An 18,489-nucleotide genomic window follows, 5' to 3' on the forward strand; every position below is an offset into this window, starting at 1 on the left:
TGCCCGCACCAACAGCTCTGGGGTGTTTTTGCTTTTCCAAACTCAAACACACAGTACCTGAAGAGGAAATCCCCACCATAACCCATTAAAATGTACTTTATTGGTTTCTCCCCCGGCACTTCTGGGATTTTTAAAGTGTTAAACACGTGCAATTACAGATCTTTTGAAAACTGATTAGAAAACTTTTATGACAAATACAGGCAATGACCACAGCACATAGCACATAAATAGGATACAAATGCAAGAAAAATAAAAACAAGGCTTATTTTTGTCGTCCTCAGAACCATTTAGTGGAAACAATAGGACACCAGAGAGCACATGGACTTTTAGAGACTTGACACACAAAAGATCTGATTTTCCAGAAGGTGCAGGGGAATTTGATGAAGTTGTAGATCTGCAGCTGCTCCTTAGTTGGCTTAAGACAAAGTCAGGATTTCACGCACACCCAGAACTCACATGGCATTTGCACCAAGATCCCAAATGAAGTGACACTGATTTCCTTCAAATTTAGATTGTTTTGGGTCAGTTCTGGGTGGGTATACTCAGGATCAGAAAACCAGGGTAAGAGGAGTAAAGCAACATTAGCATCACACTCACAAATAAAGGTAAGGATCAGGGAGTATATAAGAATCAAGTATAAAAAACTAAACCAAACTCATAATTTCTGGTACAAAATTGTTACAAACACTGTGGTTATGCAGGAGATTATCTCTTGTGAGTGTAGAGCCCAGGCACCTACCTCAGTTATTTTCAGCATCACACCAACAGTATGAAAAAATTATTTAAAAAATCCCACAAGCAAAAAAACCCCACATGATCTCCCCAACAGAGAAACCAAGTGAAAAGTGAAGCACGAAGAGAGCTCTTACAAAAATTAACACACTTGAGAAACTTCTGACAGGTTTTAAGAGCTGAAACCATCATGACCTAACAGGAGGAAAATCTTTTCCATTATACACAAAACCACCTGGTTTTCGGGCTCAGATTATGGTGTAACACTAACCTCCAGCACCAAACCAGTATTGCTGATACCTCACATTTTGATCACATTCCAACATCATTTTATTTTCTCATTCTGCAATAAAAAAATCTCCTAACAGTGACGCTGAAATGCCATCCAGTTTTCTATATCAATACAGCTTTTGAAACAAAGCTCCTTCTGTGTACTTAAAAAAGGTGCAAGGAGAGCATTGCCCTCAGAGGAGAGAGCGAGTGTGGCTGGGGGAGCCCAGAAAAGCACTTTCCCTAAAAACGTTGTCGTAGGAAGACTTGAGGAACTGGACGTAGTTCTGCATGCTGCGGTTGGTGCTCTCCGACTGCTCCAGCCGATCCCGCAGGTCCTGGAGGCGGCTTTCGTATCGGCGCTCTGCCTGCACAGGGGAGCACAAAACAGGCTGAGAGGCAGCAACGTTCATCCTGTTCATGTTAAACTCTTCCCCCAAAGTGCTGAGGAGAGCCAGAATTAGCACAGCAGATGACATTACCATAGATGGTGCTGTGATATTTATAATTTCTGCTCATTCCCAACTCCATTCAGCAACCCGCTGATAAAAGCAGGAGACAATGTGGCTAATCAGTTGGGATTTTGAAATATATTAGCTTGTAGTTTTGGGGAATTAAAACACACCCTCTTCTGAAAAGCAACTTGACCTGATCCATCAGCCAACAATTCCAAGTAAAACTAAAGCAAGGAAGCAAGGTAAATAGGACATGACAAAAGATTCCCAGTCTTTCTTCTAGAAAAAAATCCTTTCCTCTAGAAGAGAAATTGCATTCTCTCTGATATAGGTGAAATGAAGTTGAAACCTGTCCCTGATACCTGGTGCAAATCTCCTTTTAACACAAGGAAAGTCTGATTCTTTTCTTATATACACATAACTTTACACCAAGTTCACTCACATCATTGTACTCTCACTTGCCTATCACTTACTACACACTCCTGAATTGGACACAGCAGACATGTCCTATGTCACACATACATGGACACACTCAACAGCACATCACATTCAGGCACAGCTCTGCATGACTTCAGCAGCACATCCACAGGATGATTTATGGATTCCATTTGTTGCTAGGGCACCACCAGTACAGCAAGAATATCCCCCACAAGCCACTCACATCCTCTTTGCTCCGATGCAACTGGTTCAGCTCTGTTTTATTCCTGCTCAGCTGGGTCTCCAAATCCAACATCTTGGACTGGGCTGCCCTCTCTCTGGAGACTGCTCGTTCTCGAGCTTGTTCCACCTACACAGAACAACAACTTTGTTAAAGGGATATCTATGGAAGAATATGGTTTCCCTACCCATTGCCCACAAAAGCCCTTTGAAGTTTAACTGACACATTCTCATACATAAGCAGCAGCTCAGTCTTGTGCTTTTTCTCTGTCGCAAACCGAGTTCAGTTCTTCGACAGCGCTGACAAACAGCACCAGCACATTACCTGTATTTCACTGAACACGATCATTTTAATGGGTTTGGTCATAAGCTGAGAAGATATTTTCAGCATTCTCGCTGTTCCCCTTTCACAGCCTGGGTAGCTTTGGGTGAATTCACAAACATGAGAAATTACTCACTTGTCTTTTGGCATCCTCAATGGCCATCTCCAGCTGACGTGCCAGGGAGCTGCACTCACGGCTCTTCTCCTCCAGCCGCAGCTGACACTGGTGGATCGACTCCTCACGTTTTGCTATGACCTGAAGGAATTCTATGTTCTGGGCACTCGTGGACTCTAGTTTTCTAGTTTAAGACAATAAGGGAAGGAAACCTATTCATTTTAAATGGAGTGTGTTTCATTCTGCCTTTTGTCAGGTCCTGACTCTCTGGTAACAGATTCTATTCCCCCTTGAAAGGTGAGAGCCTCAAGAAACAGTTCTCCAGTCCTCAAATCAAAATTTCAAAGATGGAAGGACCTACAGAGTACCCATATACCTGCACTTTCTGAGACACTGTCACTAAAATAAATTTATAAACATAGGTAAAAATACTGTAATATCTAGTAACCTCAGAATTGCCAGGCTAAATTGGACAAGGAGCTGGTTTCTCTACTGTCTAAGCCATCATCCTGTCTAACAACATTCACAACAGGTGCTGCTGCAAAAGCATGTAACTCTTAGTGGACAGGTACTGATTAGAGAACCTTGTGGGATAAGCAAATGCACAGAATCCTGGAAGCATGTGGGGAACTGGAGCAAGACTGAAGCTGTTTCAATCCCCTGTAAAAACAATGGAAATGGAAGGTTAAAAAAGCAAGAGAGCCTAGTGTTTCTAACCTTTCTAGCTCCTCCACCTTCAAGGTGAGTTGCTTTTTCTCCTCTTGGGCAGATTGATATCTTTCTCTTGTCATCTCCATTTTGTCCCCCTGGAGGTCAATCTAAAAATTACAGGAATTAATTACTTTACAGAGTAGTCACTACACATTTGTGTCCAACCACCTAAAGCATATGCAGCTCTCAGAAGGAAATACGTTCTGTTCATAACTTCTAGAGAGCTCCAGAAAGGGAACAGTGGATAGTAAAGAACTATAAAAAACTGTAAAAAACATCCATTTTGCTGATACTTCCAGTTACAGTCTGGGAAGGTATGGGAAAACTCATCTGTACTGCAAAAGAAAAGCCCGGCCCATGAATTCCTACATGTAGAGCAGCACCTACAATCCAAGCACACACACAAGAACAGCAGCCACAAACATGCCAGCAGCCCACAACAGCATCAGAGCCTGAAACACCAGGGAGGTTTATAATACCAAACCAAGCAGACTGAAGTGGTCAGACAGAGATCATGTGTTGTCTTGAGGCACAGCTGTAGATGTCATCCCTGTCTGAAACTGTCCTGCAATACCTGTACAGTCTTTCTGGGAACAAAAAACCAGAAACTGGGAAAACAACCTGAAATCAGAGTGATAAAATGGTTGGGCTAGCACCATCAGCAGAAAACTAAAGGACGGAAAGCTGACAAGAGGATGGAGGTAACAGAAGCAAGGGCTGTCATTAGCAAGTACTGCCACGGCTGCTAACAAGTCCCAGAAAGATTCTGCACCAAGGGATGAGAAACCTTTCAAATATTAAGGAATGCTACCAGCAAAGCCGCTAGCTTCTTGCACAAAGACATGGCACACACCTTTATTTTGCAGTGCACGTTTAATCTTTTCAATAAGAGACGAGAACAGAGACGAAGTTTGAACCTTGCTGTGATTAGAAATTCATGTTGATTTCACAGGTGAGGTGCGCCCTGGTATGGGTACCTTCTGCCAGTCCCTTACCAGCTGACGGAGTTCTGCAATCATGGTACACAGATCCGTGTTCTTCTTCTCATAACACATGAGCTGTTGATGGCATTGTGCCAGCTGTGCCTCAGTGTACTTTAGGATCTCAGGCAGCTTTTCCAGTTCAGCAAGCTGAGCCTGCAGCTGGTCACGAGTCTGTAATCAAAGAAGAGAATGTGAGAACTTTCAAATGTTCATAAGATCAAGACTAAAAAAATTTCTCAACTTCAATGAAGCTTTGTTAGTCCACAACCATGATGACACTTGTGTGGATATTTAGCCAGTGCTGGAGTTCAAAGCCTAAGGTCTTTTCCTACTCCAAAAAGCTTCCACTTAGGATCTGGCATTCCATATGTATGGCGTAAGAATGAGTATTTTGAATTGTGGGCTTCAATTTTACTGGAAGTACAAGATCTGCTTTTGTGTTCAGCTATTCCACATCAGATAACGGTGTAACCTACCTAATCCACTGTTCTAAACCACTATTTCTGCAGCAAAGGACACACTAAATAATTTATATACCTCTGAAGAATGTCATATAGTCAAAAAAAAGCTGCTAAATGTTAATTCTGCAAAACTTATTGAACAAGTCCTGAGAAAAAACTGATGCAAAAGGCAGAGTCAAACCTTTTATTTCCTATTTACAGCTGTTTTTCACTAGATTCAGAACAGGAAGATCCATGAATGTCTACAATGTATCTTTAGAGGGATAGTTACCTCTTCAAGCTCCTTGTTCATATCATCCTTTACTGTCTCGTTCTCTTTTTCACACTGCTCCAGTCTTGCTGCCAGCTCATCTGCTTCATTTCGGGCCTTCTGTGCCTGGACATTAAAAAAAGACCCCAGACTTTATCCGTTATATATAGTTTTCAACACGTGTGTGCAATGCCTTGGAGTAATTGAAACTGCTCCAGTTGGCAACAGCTAAGGCATTACAGAATAAGCCACAGTGGGAGGAGAAAACACCTTTGTGCTGAAGGCTCTGAGACTCACCTGTGCCGTGTAGTTTTCAATCAACGCCTCATAGCTCCTGACAGAGTTCTGGAGATGCTGCAATTCCATCTGTGCTTGGTTCAGCTTGTCCTCCATTGAGTTCAGAGCAGCCTGAAAAAAAGAAAATGTTTTCCATTTAGTGCTTGGAAGTACCTGCCATGTGAGCTGTCTAATGTTGTCTAGACTAAGAAAATACAGTTTTGTCCATGCAAGTTGCCAAAACTCTCCAGACTTCAGCAGACTGCCAAATTTGCATCAGCAGAGCACAGAGGTTTGGGATGGAAAAAAAGATGTAGGTCACCCACAAGATCACTCATGGTAAACAACAATAGGAGAAATAGGGCAGTCATCTTTTTTTTCTGGAGATTACCATTCTCTCTGTATGAGCTACAACAGCTGTTTGTTGTCTGGTCAACAGCAAAGGTGTAAGGACAAGATTTAAGATCCCAGCTAAATTAAACAGTTGTTGGAGATACTCCTAGCCAAAACATGGAAGAAACACAGTTCTCCCAGTATGAACACTTCCTCTGTTGCCTCCTAACACATTGGCCCTATTACAGTCAGGTTATATGAACTGGTTTGAAACTGTATAGGAGCAATTCATGCAATTTGACTCATGTCCTCAGTAGCCAAGCAAGTTGTTGTAATTACCCCTTTTTTTCCTCCTAGCATTTGTTCTTCAGACCCTTAGAGTCACTAACCTTTAGTCTTTCATTTTCTTTCTTTAAAGAATTGTTGTCTCCATTCATTTGGTGCACTTTAGACATCAAAGTGCTGTTTTCTTCCCGTGCCTTTTCCTGGACCTTTGCCAGTTGTTCCAGCAAGTCTGCAACACGGCTGCCACACAGAAAGAAAACGAGTTCTTAAGTGACAAGAAAGAGTAAGGCTCCTAACCTCTGAAAATTAGCTTCAGAAACATGGCTTTTCCCTATCCTTTCATCTTCCTTCTCCAGTCATGTATGCACACCTCTCTGTTACACTGTTTGACTACTTCAATCTTTTTATATCTCCTGGAAATTAACTGGAGTTGTCCCCCTGGAGCTCAAATTAATTGTCTCAAAGATGCACAGGATAAGGATATGCCTCTCTCAACTCATACCTATCTGGTTTTCCCTGCAGCAACAACTGTACTGCAGTGATACCAACACATTTATTTACCTTCACAACAAAACTAGCATCAACTATACTACTGATGTGTTTTAATAACTTCTATTCCAGTAATTCAAAAAGATCTCAAAACAAACAAACAAAAAATCTTAATTCAAAGAATTACAAAATGGCAAAGGAACAGTTTTAAGGGTCAGCAAACCCTAAAGAGTCTGTCTTTGCTGTGGCAAGTCAGCAGCAAAAGTCACATGTCTCTCTCCAACTCTTCCAATTCTGCTCTAGCCCTTAAAGCAGTGCTGGTTTAGCTTAGTTATTTACAAGCCAAATTAAAGCATTCATTTCAATGCTATTATTCAATTAAATTATCCTTGAACTTTGAACTCATCCCCACTCATGCTTCTTTCTCTGCACTGATTTTACTCTAACCTGTTCAGTGTAACAACTTCCAGTTCAAGGTCATCCTTCTCCTTCAGTGCTTTGTTGCAGCGATCCCTCCAGGAGTCGAGATTGGCCCGGACCTCAGCAAGGCAGCTGTCCTGTCAGACAAGGGAAATACAGGAGAAAAAAAGTAAGGGAGAAGACAAAATAATCACTGGTGTGAGATATACAGACAAGACAAAGAGATGCCCTTAACTTAGGACATGCAGTGAATACAGTGACAGCTGAGCAAACTGGATTTGTTCTAAACTTGGCATAAATGGGCCATAGCATCAAGACAGAAATAAATTTCATCCGTAGAAAGAAGAGACTCTCCCCAGGGCTGCTACCAGAAGTCAACAATTTAAAAGCATGACCTCAAACTAGGCCTCTCCTGTTTCAGCAGGTACCTTTTCTGCTAGCTGGGCAGTCAGTTTCTGCACATACTCCTCATTCCGCTCCGCCCGCTCTTTCTGTGCACGGATCGCTTTCTTCAGGGCATCTTTATCATCATCCCCCTTGACCTTCGTGTCTTTCAGCTGCTCCAGGGCAAGTTCCAGCTGTTCTGTAAGCTTAGCTTCACTCATCTCCAGACTCTGCGGGGGAACAAAACCCACCATATGGATTAATGCCCATGTTACACCTGCAAACCCAAAGCAGCAACTAATTTCCTAGAAATGGTGATGAGAACCAGGCACAAATCCCCAGTGTTCAGCCTAGAGGTATTTGCAGTCATGTTTCACCTACACAATCCTGTCTAAATGCTCAAAGAGATAGCAGCATGACATCTTCCTTTTCTTCCAAGAGTCTTCCTTTCCTCTTTCATAAGCTGCTTTCTAAAATACTGATTTTTCTCCTGACCAAAATAAATAGCATTTTAACAGTCTTTTGATCTACCTGAGAAAATTATTTTTATTGATAAAATGTATCTATTGAAGCAACGTATAATAATGTTGCTTTATGCAGCTCTTACTAGAACAGATTAAAGCTCCTCTAAACTATTAACACATTTATGTTCCTTGAAACATCAGCCCAACATATGCTAAATATAAAACTCGAATCAAAATAAACCAGAGGAACTTTCTCCTCCTCATTAATACCGTAGAACAGATGAACGAGGGTGATCAAACTGGCACAGCATTTTTCAAAAAATGCAAATTAAATAGTTTCAGTTTGTCTTGATGCTTGACTAAACCAAAGCAATCTTTTCAATAATTACATAGTAACTAACTTAGGAAAAAGAAAATCTAATTAATGCACATAGACCTTAAGGCTAAGATTTTGCTTCATGCCTGAAATGTGAAATGTGATTTCTCTTTTCTTACTTAATTTGAAAATCATGCTGTGTGTTAATGGCATAAACATCACCAGCCAATATTTCAGTCAACCAGACTTTGTAAGAAGCTTGTGTTACTCCCCTTGTGAGTGATTTCAGTCCATGGGAGCAAAGGAAGAGACAATCCCCAGGGAGCAGTCCAGACATACCTGCACCTGCGCAGCCAGACGACCATTCTCAACTTCTTTGCTCCGCAGCTGGGTTTGTAAATGGGCTTTCATAGATTCCATAGCTCTGGAGAGTTCAAATGCTTTCTTTGCCTGTTCCTAGATAAGCAGGAACAAGATAAACATGTTTTTACTCAACAAGCTAATAAAAGGAACACTTTATAATATGCAGGAAGAATCTCAGATTTCTTCACTGAATGATCTCCAGCCACCACCACCTGCAGATACCCTCACAGCCCTTCTAGTCCAGCAAAAAGGGACCTAATGAGCAGTCATTTTTCTTACAACACATGTGAATGACTGGCCTGAAAGTTATGTTCTAGGGCAAAACATTCTTTGTATCTCACCTCTTCACTGCATTCCCACTTTACCTCTTAAACTAAGGAGCATATTAGAATTTGCCATTGGGAGCCAACAGGACATTAAACAGAATGTTAATTCAGTGCCCAAGCAAAGAGAATTCTACCAATCTATCCTTGTGAGAGGTCTTATAAGCAGAATATGGAACCCACAATGATGTGGGAGTTGGTATCTGCCTAGTTTTATAAGTAAGCCAGTTATCTGATCTCAAAATAGTGGTCTGCAAACAACCTCATCTTTTGGACTGCCTGTGGTTTTACAGAACTGGAAAGTAAGGAAGAGAGGGAAAAACAGAAAAACAAAATTACCTTTTCTGCCACTATTTGAACTGTGAGGCTTTCCACTTCCTTTTCTTTTCCCTGAAGCTTGATCTGAAGTTGCTGGAAAAACAAACAGCACGCAGATGTTCAGTAAAAAACACATTTAGGATGGCAGGTGGAAGGCAAGAGGTGTAACTGCCTCCCTGTCAAGACCACCTGTCAAGGCACAGTCTGTTATCCACAACAGCATCCTCATCCCCAGAAAAACAGGCTTCATTCTACTCAAGCAGGAAGCAAAAGGGATACACATACATTTGTACAACAGGACACAGGATACCCAGTCAGGACCATATATACTCCACAGACTAAAAAGGGCATTTGCCTATATCTCACAGCATGTTTTATAACTTCTGGCAAGGCAAGACCTCCTGTCTCAGTTTACAGAGAAGGAAATGAACAAAAACTGGCACAAGGTAACTCGGTGACAGAGCCCAATACACAGAGTTATCCCCATTCTAAGACCCCGTATTTCAAAGGCAACGAAAATCTACCCACTTTGAAATGCAGGTTGTTAACCAGAGGAGCAATGTAGTGGCTCTGATTACCTCAAAAAATAAAATAATTTTTTTATTGAAATAAAAGGCTTTTGAAAGAAAAGAGAAAATAAAATCTCACTACTGTAAGATTTGACAGTGGAATATCAGACAAAGAAGGTTTGTCATTTTAGATCTCTCTGCAGTATCATTAAGGGAAAGAGAGATTGTGGTTTACTTACCATGTTCTCTGCATCTGAGTCAGCCAGCCTTTTCAGCAGCGCTGCTTGCCGATCCAGTACCTTCTGGGAATCTTTCTACAAAATAAATGCATGAGAAAAATCGTTAACTAAAAAGTAAGTTTTATACAGGTTCTTAAAATGGAACTTAGAAAATCAATTATTTCCTCCCAGCTGCAGCAGAAATTCTTAGAAGATATCCAGAAACATCACATTTGCTAAATATTTCACATATTATTATCCATCTCAGAAAGCTTTTCCACTTCCCAGTCAAAGATTAAAATAAAAAGCATGATGGCAATGTAAGATCATTCTGGACTCTCCCGCTACTCAGGGAAAGTCATGTGGAATTATCCAGCCTCACTGGTGGATGAGGTAACCGTTACCATCAGCTAACTTTTGGTAAAATGGAATATATACTACAAAAATAACAGAAATATCATTTTTCTATTGCTTGTATGAGCAATAGCGAATTGTTCTGTACATGTAGCACATAATTGTTTCTAATTTCTCTGTTGCTGCCCTCAAAGCCTACAAAATCAAAGTTCTGAATATCCTTAGGTTCTCATTAGCTGAGGCCATATAAAGTCCTCAGACTGCAGGCAACCCAAGTGCAGCAGCAGCGTTTGAGACCAGCAGGATCAGCAGATACAGCCACATCCAGAGGAGACAGCTGGCAACACAGCAGTACCTGAACCTTTTAACACAGCCAAAGACTTAGAGGCTCTACCATCCTCAGAGCAGAAAAGCCAGTCTTACTCTATGAATTAGGCAGAGATAAAGAAAAAAACACAAATAAAAACTATCCAACATTTATGGGCTGACAGGATCTACTGTAGGGCTGAGGAAAAGAGTTGAAAGATTTCAAACTCAAAATTCTCTTCCAGCCCATGAGACAACACAGCCTCCTGTAATCAGCCAGGTTCCATACACAGCAGTTCTCACCTCCCGGGACTGCTGCTCTGCAAGAAGTTCTCGGAGTGTCCGGTTGGTTTCTTCAAAGGTGCTCAATTTCTGGAGCAGAAGCTCTTTTTGTCTTGTTAGAGCATTTATATCTGTGCTGCTCACGTGTTTCTCCTAAAGCAAAAACATTAAACAAACAAAAGCCAAATAAACAAATAAACAAAGAAATGAGATAAAACAAAACACAACAACTCAAACAACCAAACCAACAAAACAAACAAAAGGAAATAATTGTTCACTTGTGTGCAGAAGGTACCTGGATGCAAATGCCCTACTTTAAAACTAAATCAGCAAACACCTTAAGGATGTTGAATCCCTCCACTTTTCCTTAGGCTTTGCTGGATTAGCAACTATAACATTACTTTTTTAAGACAGCCATATAACAGGACAATGTAGTAAAGGCAAGAACAAAAAGGGACACATACAACATTAAGTCTCCCAATGGTATTTTTCAGGGCGTGGATCTGTCTGGCAGCTGCTGCTCCATCCCTTTCTGCTTCATTCAGCTTTGTCACCAAACACTCCTTCTCCTGCTGCAAGCACTCCTTCTGCAGCCTGCAAGGAGAATTCAGTCATCAGAGAAACAAGAAGCTTTGGCAGCTATACCAACCACTATTGATATAGAGTTGATTGGGTTAAAATTAGTAAAAAGCCCAAATCAGAGGATAAAAGCTCTAAACAAAAATTGCTTAAGATTTACCTTCTTTCAGTGTGGAAGCTGTTTTGAGATAAGGCAGCAAGCAGAAACCAGGAGCTTGCTGAGATCACAGATATGAAATTTAGAGGGGACAAATAAGGCTTATATCAAAACTGCACACAATGCTGTGCTTTTCCTGGGCACTTATGTCACACCAGAAATAAGACTCCAAATGGCCAAATAAAAACCAGAAAAGCACACCAAGACATGCAGCTCAACGTTTTTAGCCAGCACTTGTAATCTCAGAAGCATTGACAGAGTTTTCTGAAAAAGGAATACAAAGTATTAACTTCCAAGTGATCTTTCTTAAGGGAAAAAAATAAATCTAACTCTCCTAAAACATTAATGTCCCCCTGGAGACACGACCTTCACTAATTCTTTAGATACAAAGCAGATGCAAAAATGTCAGACTTACAGACCTTCACAATCACTAAGAAAAAAGCCCATGATTCAGTCCCCTCAGGGGCTGTCACTCCTGGCTCTGAATAATTTTTACAAAGGTCAAAAATTCTCCTCTAGTTTTCAGCTCCATGTTTATGCATTTATTGTTCTATCAAGCAGAATCCCTTTATCTTCAAAATACTAATTGCAGAGCTAGTCTGATCCTCCACACAAGCCAACTGCTCTCAGGTTCCTCTCAAAGTAGGTTTTTTTCCCATTCCATAAATCATGCAGCTACTGCAATCTTGAGTCTCCCTTCTAAAAGGTGACAAAAAATCCAAGTGCATCAGTTCTTCAGCAGCAGCTACAACCTCAAATCATGTCAGCAATAAAGGTGTGAGGTACCTGTGGATACCACTAGTGCAGGAAAAGTGAGAAGTGAAGATTTCTTACATAGTTAGGTCCTTCTCCTCCTTTATGCGCTCGATATTGCGCCGGAGCCGCGTGTTCTCATTCTCCGTTTCTACCAGCTCTTGTGTGACCTCATTCAGTTCTTCCTTCTGCTCTTCCAGGAGACGCTTTGTCAGTTGTTCCTGTTCATCCATTTGTTGCATCTTAACCTGAAGATATTGGAACAGCGGCCTCAGAAGTGATACACAGAATCCATATCCCAAATCAGTGAAACATTCAGGGTCAATCAACTTATTGAAAGTATAAAAAAAACTAAGTATATCCTCCCAGGTGACAAGTGATAGGACATGAGGAAATGGCCTCAAGCTGTGTCAGGGGATGTTCAAGTTGGACATCAGGAGGAATTTCTTCACAGAAAGGGCTGTCAGGTATTGGAAAGGGCTGCCCAAGGAGGTGGTGGAATCACCATCCCTGGAGGTGTACAAGAAACAACTTGACACGGCACTCAGTGCTCTGTTTATTTAACAAGGTGGTGATGGATCAAAAGTTGGATTCGATGATCCTGGAGGTCTTTTCCAACCTTTAACAAGTCCATGTGCCAAGTCCTGCACTTTGGCCGCAACAACCCCCTGCAGTGCTACAAACTGGGGATGGTGTGGCTGGACAGCGGCCAGGCATAAAGGGACCTTGGGGTACTGGTCCACTGAACATGAGCCAGCAATGTGCCCTGGTGGCCAAGAAGGCAAATGGCCCCTGGCCTGTATCAGGAATAGTGTGGCCAGCAGGAGCAGGGAGGTCATTGTTCCCCTGTACTCAGCACTGGTGAGGCCACACCTCAAGTGCTGTGTCCAGTTCTGGGCCCTCAGTTTGGGAAGGATGTTGAGACACTTGAGCGCGTCCAGAGGAGGGCAACAATGCTGGTGAGGGGCCTGGAACACAAACCCTATGAAGAACAACTGAGGGAGCCGGGGTTGTTTAGCCTGGAAAAAAGGAGGTTCAGGGGAGACCTTATCACTCACTACAACTCCCTGAAAGGTGTGTGTAGTCAGGTGGGAGTCAGTCTCTTCTCCCAGGCAACCAGTGACAGGAGAAAACACAGGCTTAAGCTACTCCAGGGGAAGTTTAGGTTAGACATCAGGAAAAAATTATTCACTGAAAGAGTGATTGGGCACTGGAATCATCTGCCCAGGGAGATGGTGGAGTCAACATCCCTGGACGTGTTTAGAAAAAGCCTGGACATGGCACTCAGTGCCGTAGTTTGGTTGCTGAGGAGGTGTTAAGGTCATAGGTTGGACTTGGTGATCTCAAAGGTCTTTCCAATCCAGTTCATTCTGTGATTCTAAAGTTGATTTTTGTTTTATAACCATTCAAGTAATTCCATTACATTTTGTAGCATGAATAAAATGTAATGGATGTAAGAATCTACTTGACTCAAATCCTATTCTTATTTACTGATTTGAAATCCATGTAGTTTTGAGTAAAATAATAATATAAGATTTGCTCTGAGTGTTAATGTTAAAAATGCAGTTTACCCCCACCATGATGCATCTTATGAGACCTCGGAACATCTCCCACATATTTTTTAAGTGGTGTCAGGTACATAAGAGCCTATTTATCTGGAAGACACAACACCATTGGGTAGCACACTTTTGAAACCAAATCAGAAGAAAACAGTCTTATTGAATATAGGGATTTTTTTACAATAAAACATCAATGCATTGTATTTTTCACTTTCTGGAGTCATCAGTTTTCAGATTTTGGGCTTGGGCGGGAGAGATTATTTGGGAACTAAAGCACAGCAATACCTTATTAAATTAATAATATTTTGAAATATTTCATAGTGTGGCTAAGTGAATTTCTCAGCAGGACAGTTCAGCTATTCTAAACAATTCAGACTGATTTTCAAGCACGCTACCATCAGCCTGAGTAGCTTTCCATTGCACCAAGACCTGCCTCCAGCCTTCTCTTGTCAAAGGATCAGCTACAAGCTCCAGTCAACAGGTCTTTCCACTGTCTCCTTACCTCTTGCTTCAGTGTTCCCACCATATTCATCAGGCTATCTAGCTTCTTTTCATATTTGTTAATTTTGCAGCAAGCGGGATCATCGTCATCCGTGGAGAGGTCACTGAGGCGCAGTACTGACTGCATCCTTTCAGACTCAGGATTAGGTGTAGCTTCACGGCGTTCAGCTGATTCCTACCAGAGAATAAAGAGTATAATATTTTTAGTATAACATTATAAATACCATTCTAAAGCTAATATTGCCAGAAAACAGAGACTGGGTCACATCACTGCAGCAAGGCTAGCAAAGGAAAAAACATTTACAAACAGTTCTTCCATTTCCATCTGGGGAAGGTCAAGAATGCAGAAGAGTACAACGAAAAACAAGAGAAACTAATGAAAGCTCAAATCCTCACCTAGGAAGTGCCAGGAATACAACAGGCAAAACTATCAACTCATGAGAAAGGAAATACGACACAATGCTACACAAATGCTGCATGCTTTGGAAGAGAATGAGACCAGCAGTCCCTCGCTGAGATTCCAGATGAGATCTTGAAAGGCACTACTAAAATCACAATAAAGAAATGAATGTGTCTGACTTCCAGAGACAGAAAGGCGTGGCCACAGGCTGTTTATAAATTCGCAGTTTTTCTGTATGAAAAAGTGAAAAAGATTTATAGAAGACACTTCAAATAGATGGCAGGTGACAGTAGCCTTCTTTCAGATCTGCCTACCTCTCTCACTACACAAATGCTCTCTTCAACCTTGGCTAAACCTCAAAGTTTGTTTGAAAGAGCATAACCAGCTGTACCTCCCATTTCAAGATGGTATCACGGGTACTTGTTTTGCCTGGGGGCATCCAAGGGGCCTTAGTTTTCACCCGCACAGCTCGCACACCATCCCCTTTTGATTTCTGTTTCTGCTTTTGCTAAAGAAAGAGAAAATAAAATAAATTACAGACCCTTGAAGAACCATTTGTAATTTTTTAGTGCTGCAAAACCAAACAAAAGATCATTTATACAGAACCATCAGTAGTGTTTCACAGGATGCATCAGATGAGATGAGGTAGCAGCCACCAAAGGAAGCTGATACCAGCCAGAAGAAAAGGTTATTGCACTCTCAGCTGACAGGATGGCTGGATGTAGGACCTGACAGATGGCTGGGAGATCCCTTTTCCACCCCAGATTCACCTCACAAAAAAGCAGATATTACATTTGACACCGTGATTGATTTTGGAAAGCCCTGGTAGTGTTTTCCCCACTCTGCAGTCAACTGGAAGATCCACATTTATTTGTATTGAACTTGAGCTGCTCTAACTGAAGGATAGTTAAAGTGTTTTTGCACAATTCTAACCTTAGAGAAAAATCAGATGCTGTAAACATTCCCTACTGGCATTAATAGGATGCATTATTTTCACTGTTATTCTACCCCATTATGAAATTTGCCATTAGCAACAAACAGAATTAATAGAGGACTTCTAACAGGATTCTGCAGGATAAGGAAGATGAGATAGCAACTTCCATCAACTTTTTAGAGCAACTTTCCATAAATATCCAGCAACAGAAAAGGGTATGGAATAGCTAGAACCTCAGCTTCAGTTTTGCCTTGTGGCTCCTGTGGGTAAGGCTGGGAAGAGATCCTCTGCTGTGGAGCTCAGTGTACAGAGAATGTCCTTAATGCCAGAAGATGGTCTGAATCCAAATTCTTTAACTAAGCACATTTATTTTAATACAATCAAGATGCAAGATGCTACTTGAAATGCCTAAGTATTACCTCTCCTCAAAGCCTTCCTCCAAAAACAGATAGGAAGCCAAATAGAAAACATTATCAGGACACAGATCCAAGAAATAAAAGGAAAAAAATCCTCCAAATGATATCACATTGGAAACAACATTTCTTAAGTCAACTTGAAAAACAAACCTGTATCATATCAAAATCATCTTTCAACAAATCAACATAGCAAATGTGTCACTGCAAATTCACCACTGAATATGAAATGAAGTCTCACAGCTCTAACACAACAGCAGAACAGACCTGGAAGATTTTTTGATGCTTCTAGGGCCATTCACCTTCTCTTTGTAGCCCTTACAACGAACCAGGTACACACTCCTACCTGGCATTTTGCAGGTGTGGTTTTCTGCCCCTTTTTAATATGGACATGGACAGGGGTGTTTTCATCCACATGGACATGCAAAGGGGGAGACGAAGAATGGTTCTTCATGGCTCTTCTCCCACAAATGGGAAAGGGAAATACAATGAAGGGAAACCTGTGAATAAGGAAACTGGAAATAAAAACATTTCCTTCAGTGTTCAGAGAGGAACAGCGGCCAGCCCTGGTTAACATTTGAGCTTTTTATCAGTAGCATCTGCCATTCTGCTCACTGTTCTTCTGTAAAGCCAGGATTAACACAAACAATTCCTCTGCTTCCAGTATTTTCTGTTTTTAACCTGGTTATTGAAGATCAAACACAGCTGGATTGATAGCAGATGTCTGTAAGAATCATTGAAGTTGAGAGTCTTTGAGCAAGTGAGCAAATCAAGGGTTCCCATAATCAACAAAATCTGATTACAAAGACAAATTTGAAGCAGGGAGGAGAATTAATTTAACGGTTAAGAAAAAACATCAGGAAATCATCAGACCACTCCATCCTAGAACCCTGAACCTCTATGTTCCATGCTTCACATGTGCTTAACTTTGACTGTCTTTTCTAAGCATAAATCCTCAAAAGCCATTGCATCACAGCATTTCTTCACACAACCATAACCTGAAAACAACACAGAAAAGCCTAGAGACACAAGGTCAAAGTCATCACCTTGGAGCTTGATGCCTCAATTGATGTAAAAGAATGATGCAATTGCAAATCTTACTTACACAATGCCACCACCAGGACTAATTTGATTCTGGCAGAAAGGGTATTGTCAGCTTAGGTAAAGTTACTTACAGATACTTTCAAGCCTTTGAGTTTTCTGGACACGTTCTTGGGTGCAGCTTCTTCATTGACAGAAGAGATACACCTGATACAGAAATAATAAAATTATTAAAAGGAAAAGGTGTCATTTTCTGAACATCCTCTTCCTTTTGATTTAAGGGAATACCAAGGCTCAAACACATCAAGTGCATGAACCCAAACAACAAAAGTTGGTGAGTCCTAGCTTCCCCTGTAAAGCACCGGATGAGGGAAGGAGAGAGACTGCAATTCCTAACATATTGACAGTGGAGATTGTTTTAAACAGTGGAAACGTTTTGTACAATTACACGATGGCACTATTCACTTACAAACTTTCAAATTCTAGCTGCAATTTTTAAGGAACACAGCAGTACTTCCATTAATTCATGAAGAAGACACAGCTTTCTGAAGGAACAGGATTCCCCAGTTTCCAGCTATAAACAACTCCAAACACTGCTGGGTGCTGTAATCATCTTTTTTCCAAGGAAGGGCTAAGCTCTCCCCGGTCCTAGGACTGATAGAGCCCTTGAATTACCACGAGTGACAATCAAACGCTGCCACCGCGCCTCCCTCAGCAACAAGGCTCACTCCCAAGTTCCAATTCCTCCTGCAATCTCTGGAGGTTTTCCAAGGAATCTGTGGCCACCTTAGGGTGGCAGAGACGCGGTCTGGGGGCCGTGTGCCGCTCGCAGCTCTGAGGGCAGGACAGGCCTTCACCCAGCAGGGCCCGGCAACTCCCAACGCCCGCCCGCCCCGCGCCGTTACCCGAGCGCGATGGCTCCCGCTGGCCTCGCAGCAGGAAGGAGCCCGAGTGGCAGGGAGGAAGGAACAACTCCCGGGGTTCGGGCACCCACACGGTGAGGGGACGCACAAATGCTGAGGAAACACCCTACAGGGCGAGGGGACGCCCACACGGTGAGGGGACACGCCACAGGGCGAGCCCGAGCCGCCGCCCCCCCCCACCCGCCCTGCCCTGCCCTGCCCTGCCCTGCCCTGCCCTGCCCTGCCCTGCCCGGGCCCGGCGCTCTCACCAGGTGGGCGCGCGCGGAGTTCGGAGCCATTTCATTTCTCCATCAGCGCGGCGGCAGGTGCAGGGGCGCCCGTGGCCCGAGTTCTGGGGTTGATTTCCGCACCACGGGCAGGAGATGCGGCCACAGGGCCGCCGCCGCCGCCGCGCCGCCCGCGGCTCCACCATTGGGCGATTCGAATGGCCCTGAGCGGCGGTAACCGCCCCCGGTAACCGTCCGCGGCTCCATGCGGCCGGCGCGAGCGGCCCCGGGAGCCGCCGGCCGCGCAACCTCCAGCGCGGCGCCCGAGGAGCAGGTGCCCATCCGTACAGAAATGGGGAGGTCTGAAAAGAGGATGAAATAACTGGATTATTAAGTCCATTCTCTTGGCCTTGCCTTCGAGATGAGT

At 42.6% G+C, this 18,489-nt stretch overlaps 1 protein-coding gene across 4 annotated transcripts; it reads right to left on the minus strand.

Moving 5' to 3' along the window:
• Positions 1 to 87: 87 nt before the first annotated feature.
• ODF2 (outer dense fiber of sperm tails 2) lies at positions 88 to 18,268 on the minus strand. 4 transcript variants are annotated; one of them, XM_014256367.2, is made up of 21 exons: positions 18,105 to 18,165; positions 17,068 to 17,140; positions 16,239 to 16,392; positions 14,937 to 15,053; positions 14,147 to 14,320; positions 12,167 to 12,333; positions 11,061 to 11,190; positions 10,618 to 10,749; positions 9,676 to 9,750; positions 8,949 to 9,020; positions 8,263 to 8,379; positions 7,188 to 7,373; positions 6,787 to 6,896; positions 5,955 to 6,090; positions 5,254 to 5,364; positions 4,978 to 5,082; positions 4,258 to 4,416; positions 3,269 to 3,369; positions 2,573 to 2,735; positions 2,119 to 2,244; positions 88 to 1,370 (listed from the first exon to the last, which is right to left on the minus strand). In XM_014256367.2, exons 3-21 carry the CDS (start codon positions 16,344 to 16,346, stop codon positions 1,197 to 1,199), a joined length of 2,463 nt encoding a protein of 820 aa, XP_014111842.1. In that variant the 5' UTR covers positions 16,347 to 16,392; positions 17,068 to 17,140; positions 18,105 to 18,165; the 3' UTR covers positions 88 to 1,196. The 4 variants fall into 4 exon arrangements, with proteins under 4 accessions (XP_014111842.1, XP_087921963.1, XP_014111841.1 ...); XM_088065837.1 differs by lacking the exon at positions 16,239 to 16,392 and having other exon boundaries at positions 18,105 to 18,268; XM_014256366.2 differs by lacking the exon at positions 18,105 to 18,165 and having other exon boundaries at positions 16,239 to 16,407; positions 17,068 to 17,139.
• Between the last annotated feature and the right edge of the window lie 221 nt (positions 18,269 to 18,489).

Source organism: Pseudopodoces humilis, chromosome 22 (assembly GCF_049639895.1).
Source record: "Pseudopodoces humilis isolate 2021_Gansu_Grassland_sample_001 chromosome 22, ASM4963989v1, whole genome shotgun sequence".
Classification (NCBI taxonomy): Eukaryota; Metazoa; Chordata; class Aves; order Passeriformes; family Paridae; genus Pseudopodoces; species Pseudopodoces humilis.